The sequence below is a fragment of the Corvus brachyrhynchos genome, unplaced genomic scaffold (assembly GCF_000691975.1).
Source record: "Corvus brachyrhynchos isolate BGI_N302 unplaced genomic scaffold, ASM69197v1 scaffold83, whole genome shotgun sequence".
NCBI lineage: Eukaryota > Metazoa > Chordata > Aves > Passeriformes > Corvidae > Corvus > Corvus brachyrhynchos.
In genome coordinates, this window is record NW_008238464.1 from 3,192,223 (window position 1) to 3,199,943 (window position 7,721).

Sequence of the window (7,721 nt, forward strand, 5' to 3'; positions counted from 1 at the left end):
AGGAATGCTGTTCTTGTTGGTAGGGCGTGCCATTTATTTACACTCAGACTAGTCAGGCACCGCTGAAGGGAATACAGCAATACTTGTGAAACTTCGTGACAAGTGTAAACTGGAACACAATTTTGTACATTATTACCATTATGGCAATCCTAAGTGTGCAGGCAGACTTCTGGAAGTTCTCCTATTACTTGTTTAAGGGTAAAGGACACAAAACTCAATAGAGGACGAAACCACCTTTAGTCCCAACTAGTTGTTTTTAGTTCTTTAGAGAGTACACTTGTGGTTCTTCACACTGTACTATTAGCAGCATTTTTGTAGGTTAACAAACAGAAGAAAACAAAAATTTTCTGCAAGTAAAAGGCCCACATGAAGTGGCTCAAATCAACATTTTATACATTTATCTTTTAGCATTTACACTGTATTTCTGTTTGTAGAGAATGGCACAAGGTAGATGAGAAGGCAAACATTCAGACACAGTAATTTAATCTACCTCCTCTCCTGCTTTCCACTACTTGCCTTAGCTTTAATGGCAGCAAACATGTCTGCACTTTATAAAAATAGAGTGCAGTTGTTCATGCAGCATCCATAGGAAGAGGATGAGAGAGAAGATAATTTCCATGAATGTGTAAAAGCTTAACTGTTCTATTACCCATTTCTCTTTTCTGTATGCATTTGAAAGCTGTGTACTTCTGTATTCTGAAACCCATGTGTGTTGCATGATTCTGTAAGCCAAAATGCCGTAGTACAATCGCTATCTGAAGTTATGCCAAAATTGTATTTTGAATTATAGCATATTATTATTTTAATTAAGTTTTAACCCTTTTATTTTTCAGTGGAACAATTGGCTCCTCTAACAAATATTTTCATGGTTGTGTAAAATTAATTTTTTATTAAAAAAGGTTTATTATCAAGACAATATCTAGGACATAAAAATGTGTGTCTTATGCAGCCTTCATTTTCCCACATATTAAAAGTCTGCATTATAAACCAAATCCAACTTGCCTACTAGGCTTGCTAGGGAAAGCAATGAGCCTAGCTAAGACAGCAGGGGAGATGGATTTGGTTCTGCGTTGTAGGAGTGGTTGGTTCTGTGTGTGTGTGCGTGCACATCTGTGTGGAAGATGGGGTAAGGATGAGACTGTAGGCATGGTATGGAAAAGGTGGGGTTGAGTTTTAACAGTGGGGAAACTTTCTGGCATTGGGCCCAAATAGAAATTAAATCCATCTGAGAGTGTGCTGGTTTTCACTTTGTAACTCAATGCAGAATAGTTTGGGGCTGATGGGGAAAAGTAAAGGCTGCATGTCGGTTTGTTCTTGTTCATAATGCTTAATTCCACAGCTGTTATGAATACTGAAAGCATTGCTAAAAGGCAGGAAAGGAATGCCCACATAGAAGATGTGGTGGGCCAGATTGGATGTTACTTCCATTTTGGGAGCTTTCTTGATTGGAAGCTTTCCAACCTTTCCTGCTACTTATTTATTTTTCCCTCATCAAGATTAGTGTTATACATTATAGAACAGGAAGACAACAAGAGTGGGAGGTAGGGAAGCTGGGACTCTGAGGTTTAGAATAATTACCAATTCACAAAAATATTTTTATTGGCAAATAACACAGTTTTTTTAATTACTGTGTCAGAGAGTATGGTGGGTGAATTTTAACCAAATATTCATAAGCGTATATATGAACGCCACATAAATGATTGCCATCCGGAGAACATTAGGGTTACACCATAATGCCTTTGGTTAGTCAGGAAATGCTGAAATTAACCCTGCTCGTTGTGCATATGGTATTATATTCCTGCCCTTAATTACACAATCACATACTGTTTCTCAAATAATACACCCTGTTGGTATTTGCCCTCTTTACAGTCTAGGACACTCACTGGTAATTGTGAAGGTAAACTCAATAATCAAGAGTTATTGACTAAGTACCCCTCCCAAACCCTGTCTGCTTCTCTGCAGGGGAGAGTCCTTCTCCATGAGAGCTTAGAGGGGGCAATATGCTTGAGCCACTTTCTTGCAGCTTTTGGAAGCTGGAGGAATTGAGAGGTGCCTCAGAGCTGGACCTCTTCCAGCAAACCCAACCATGTGTGCAGCAGCAACTAATAAACTCTGCAAGGAATGAGCCAAAAGCTCCTGTGGTGCCCTTAATTCAGCCCATGTGCATCTTCAGAAGGCTCTCCATTATGCAGCTAAATTAGTTACACTTTTGTGTGCAAGACGTCCTCTCTTGGAGGCAGCCCTTTGGGTCAGACTGTGGATGTAATGGCTGTTGAAGATCCAAGGTGTTTCTGAGGATTCCCTTAGCAATGTCTGGAAGCCTTTCCAACACCAGTAGAAATTGCTTGCGTCCTCATTAGTTCTTCACTCAAACTCATACTTTGGCAGCAGTCTGTAGCTCTATCAATTTGCTTTTAGTGGATTCCATCTTAATGGAAGAACTGAAAATCAGGTTCCTTCTAAAATGGTGGGGTTTGTTTGCTCTCTCCAAAAAATGTATGTAGGTAAGCACGTGATACATAATAAGTAGTTGCTGCAGACCAAGGAATGGTATTGAGGGTGGTGGGGAGGCGTTTCTGGATGGTTATTGCCTAAAAGCACAGTTTAACTCTTGTTCTTCTGATTTCATTAAAGAGCTATGTGCAGGAGAATGGGTTTGTAAGAACTTGGGGAAGACAGGCCAGCTAAGGTGACTTGCTCTGTGGCATTCTTCCAGATATGCTTTTGTCTAGAAAATCCTTGGCAGGGATGCAGGGATTTTCATGAGAGCTGAGTAAAATATTGTAAAGGGGATGAAAAACTCTAATCAAAATATTCTGTGAAATTGGTCAAAGAGCTGTGTTCCCCACAAATCCGTAGGAGTTTGGGAGTTTGGTTGTTTTTTTTTTTTTTCCTTAATAATTTCCTTGCTGGCTTAATAGCCTGTGATCATATGGGAAGAAAAGAGATTTATTTTTTTAAGACATGGGTTTGGAAGAGTGATGGCAAAAGGAAGAAGAGTAAATAAGAAGCATTTTCTGATTACTTTCAACCTGTAACTCATCCATTTGTCCAGTGCAAACATGGCAAGGACTGTGACTGCCTACAAAGGGGGCAGTGTGAAAATGAGGAGAAGGAGGTGAGAAAGGAGGGAGAAAAAGATGGGTGAGTGTCCCTCTGTGATGCTGTCTGCCAGCCCTCTGTGCAGCTGTTTTTGATCCCTGGGGGTGCACCGATGCAATGTGGCAAAGGCAGCTGCGGACAAGACCAGTCAGAAAAGGATTTGCCCCAGTTCATCCTTTTTACTCATTTGGGTGGCTGCTGTGAGTTTTGCTGGAGCTGACTTTCTTTAAATTTGTGGATGTTTATTGGCATTTACATTAATGAGGTAAAGCAGTGTTCTCCTTTGAGGAAATGCAAAAAAAAGTCTGCTTTATTTCTCCGCAGGGTGCCTACCTGCTGCAGCCGAGACTGTACTCTGTAGTGAGCTAGTAAACTGCTAGTAGGACAATTGTAAGTAGTATCTATTGCTGTCTCCATTCTTGCAAAATCCTGGCTGTGGAGTATGTTGTGCTTATTATCTTTTACGGAGTCATGTTGAACATCTTAAATGAGCTATTTACCTTCTGATGCAGCAGCTGGCTCTCCCCTGGCTCTCCTATTTGTCCTTTTGGCAGTGTGATTCCCAGGCAATGAGGACTAGATAAAGTATGTTCACATGAAATTCTGCTGTGTTAACTTACAGAAAGTCTGAACTGATGCAGCTGAAGTCGGTGGAGACACTAAAATTAAAAACAGAAGTCAGTCATCTATAATCAAAAGTGACAGAAGGGATGAAGAATCACAAGTATTTACAGCACCACTTTTCCCTGTGTGTCTCTCATTCACAGTTTAAGACCAATACTGGTCTGTCTTTCCAGTCCTTATGTGCCTTATCTACCCAGGAGACGTGATAACAGTAGTGGTCAGAAGAGCCATTTGACTCGAAGGTAAGAAGGAATGGAGGGCTGGCAGCAACTCCTGTATTGGACATCTCTACACTGCACCTGATTTTCCCCTATGTCCCAAAGAGCCCAGAAAGGCCTCATGGAGTGCTGCAAAGCTCCACATTTTGCTGTGAGGAGAAGGAGAGGGCTTGGAGTACGAATCACCCTATCTTACTTGCTGTAGATCTGTTCCTTATCTGTTCCTAAAATCTGGCAAGGATACATTTGGTACAAACTAGGCAAGTGGGGGGATGGTAGCAGGGTGGGGGGGTAGGAGGTGGAGAGCAGCTCTGCACAGGGAAGGTGCCTTTCCCACTGAGAGGCAGCCACCCTACTAGGTTGAAACAAGGGAACAGTCTCGGTGGTGTCACTTCACATTTGTCACACTGTTACTCCCCACCTTGTACCCGGGTACCTTAGGAGATGTTATCCGAAATGACCTGGACATGGTTCAGGTTTTAAACCAGTTAAGAGAAAGAGCTTAAATTAATGCATCTTTGAGTTGGAAACGCATTTAAACCAGAGAGAAACCCAGAAGGATAATGAAAAACGTTCCCCCCTCCTCTTCTATACCACATCAGATTGACTAATCCTCTGTTATGTGGCTTTACTTTGAAACAGATCATTCTCGTTGCAACACGTTTAATGCTGCCAGCCACCACATGGTTATTTGGCAGCTATTTAAAGCTCAGATCATATTACTCTGTCGCAGTGCTAGGCACCCATGTTCCAACTGGTATACAACTGATCTAAAGAGAAATCAGCTTCAGGTTTTGTTCTCTGAAATTAAATGTGACGGCATGATCTCTATGATCCTTTTTTCCCCCCCCTTTTCTCTCTCTCTTTTTTTTTTTTTTTTTAATGCATTATTACTTTTTGGAACAGCGTTTTGCTAGCACCACAGGGGAAATTCAGTTAGGTTGTCAGCCTGATATAGTGTATTATCAGACACGTTAGCTTTTCCTCCCTCTTACATTTGCTTAAGAGCTTATAAACCACAGAGAATAAAAAGTGCTAAATAGAATGAAATGACCTGTCAAGGGTAGATATAGTATTTGTGAATGACTTAAAAAAATTCCAGCAGCTTCAAGCACTCCAGTCTCACTGACTGTCTGCATTATCTTGAAATTTGGCCTCTTTCTTTTTTCTCCCAAGTAAAACTCTTCTATGTCCGTTGATCTTTGATGATTCTGTCTTGAAAAGGACTAATTTTGTCTTCCTATTTTCAGTCCAGGGTGAGATTTTGTAGCAGGAGAGGATATCTTTATGAGATTTGAAATAGATTTGAAACCTGCTCTTAATATCATAAGACTAATCTTGAATTTTACAAAACATTGAACAAAGTCAAGAACAGCTAGTCCCAAGAAGAATTAACCAATAAATACAATGTATTTAGCAGGGAATTCAGTTATTCTATTAATGGAGAATAGGAGAATTTTCCATGGAAAATAAAGGAAATTCCCATGCCCAGGTCATTGTTAACTCTGATAGATGTTTTAAATTCAGGAGCTGGAGTGATCAGCTTGCATTTAACCTCTCCCAGGAACTATGGGATAGTGCTTTCAAAGAAGCTCCAGTAATTAGGAAACTGAAGTTTTTTATGTAATCTTTCTTTTACTCCTATTTTTTTGTCCTGCCCATTTGTATGTCATCATCCTCCCCCCTTCCCTCCCCCTGCCGCAATTATGAAAAAAAACTTTTCAGGGTTTAAATCTTTGCCCTGAACTTTAAATAACAAGTTGTTAGTCAAAGCAATATGTACAGCATATTCCTGTACATTCTGGGACTAGTGCTAAGTAGCTTGGTTCTTTGGCATGTACATCACATAATCCAGTACAAGAGCACCCTTTCAGCCTTCCCTGAGAAGCAGGCTTTAGGGAGGCAAGTGTTAAGCTTCCCTTGAAGCACCACATGTTTTGAGGCACTGGTGTGCTTCACTATGCACACAACAGTCCTGCATGTGCCTGTTGCTGAGATGAGCCTGAACAGCTTTGTGAGCTGCTCCAGAACCCACACCGGGTCCAGGCGTGGGACAGCTCGGCATGCAGTCTCCAAGACATGTCTATGTAGCAGTGCATGTGGACAACTAGCTTGAAAAAGTTAGCTTAAGTACTGTGCTCTGCCAGCTAATGGTGGCTATGCCTGTGGGGTGCAAGACAAAGAGCGGGCCAAAGAGAGAGGAGGAACAATGACCTGGATTATGCTCTCTGCCTTCCCCACAGAAACAAGGCCTAGTGTACCAGTGCTGTGGTCCTATCACTGTAGCTCCAAATGCCTTTTACGTGTTTGAAGTTGCACCATACACCACTAATTTGTGGGTTTCCCCAGTGTTAGTTGTACCTGAGGAAATGAGACTGGTGGGATTCAGAACAGAACGTGGTATGTGTAGGTTTTAGCTCTTTAGCTGGATTGATACAGTACTATAGAAAAGCTGTGCAGAGCTTCATATTTCCTTGGAAGATTTTTCTGGGTACTCTCTGTATCTACAGAGAATGCAATCCATGGGAGGCACTTGCTTCTAGTATCTATCAGAAAATAAAAGTTCCAGCCTGATAAAAAAAAAGCTAACTCCTATCAGCTTAGTTTTTCTGGCTGTAATGAAAAGCTAGGGGTACTTCATTGTACAAATGAAGTAGAAATGAAGTAGAAATCTGTCACAAGGCAGTGACATACACACTCAAAGACAGGAGGGTGACAGTTGGTTCTATTACGTAAGACCCTCTTATAAGTCTAACCTGTGATTCAGCCAGTGAATATTTGGATAACCTTTCTGCAGTAAGAAGCATTACTTGTAATTCAGATGTATGGGAATATTAAGTAATTATATTCCAATTATGAATTGCTGTAAAAAATCACGTCTGACATTTTTTTCTCTGCAGAAAAGAACCCAAAGAAATTCTATGCATATTTCAATGGCAGTGAAATACTCTTCAGATTGCTCTTGGTAATCTGTGTCCATATCTCCACTGCTCTAGTGAAATGAACACATCCATTGAAGAATCTGCATGAATCATCTATGGGCTCTTTAATTTAATCGAGAGGTTCTGCACTCAGAGTGGGAAGAAATTAATGAACTAGAGAGTCCAAACCAGAAGCCCCAGTGAGAAGCTAAGGCCCTACATCTTGGTATCTGAAACTCCTTGATCAGCCATTTACTTGGGATATTTGGTCAGATCCTTATTCCAGCACAAACAAACTGCCCATTTAGTTGTTGCCTGTATACCTACATGCACTAGATGCAAGAATTGTCTAAAAACTGCTCAATAACAGGAAAAGATAGGGCTTTGAGAGAGTGATTTAACAAAAAGCATTTGGCCCACACGAGGTTTTCAGTGCACCTGGATCCTTCCAGTGAAGAATGCCAAAGGTGTGGCTTTTAAGTTTGGAAAGAACATTTGTACCGTATCAGTGCCTGAACTACTCCAGTGTCAAGATAAATGGTTGGCAAAGCCAAACTCTCCTCTCATGAGACTGGGGCTCTTGCCAATTTCTTCCTCTGTGAAAGGGAGAATCTGCATCGTGTTTGTTGAGATTTGTTTTTTATCTGAGAGCGAGCATGGGTGACATTCACGTCCCACCCTGTGCAACTTGCTGCAGACAGGACGGAAATCCCCTGGGCTGAGAGGCGCTTGCTCTCACTTGGCCACAGATAACGGCGGGCTGGGGAAAGACGGCGGCCGGATTTTTGGCGAGGGGATGTGTGGGCCAGGGGGGGGCTGCTGCGTGCGCCACGGGGCCGGCCGGGCCGGGGCCAAC

At 41.7% G+C, this 7,721-nt stretch overlaps 1 protein-coding gene across 1 annotated transcript in view; it reads left to right on the top strand.

Moving 5' to 3' along the window:
• Positions 1-933, top strand: part of TMEM182 (transmembrane protein 182) — a 20,724-nt gene extending 19,791 nt beyond the window's left edge. Inside the window, exon 6 of the mRNA XM_008635830.2 lies at positions 1-933. This exon is cut by the window's left edge and continues 24 nt beyond it. Within this exon, the coding sequence (XP_008634052.1) occupies positions 1-52 (52 nt within the window). The 3' untranslated portion in view covers positions 53-933.
• The last annotated feature ends 6,788 nt before the right edge of the window (positions 934-7,721 follow it).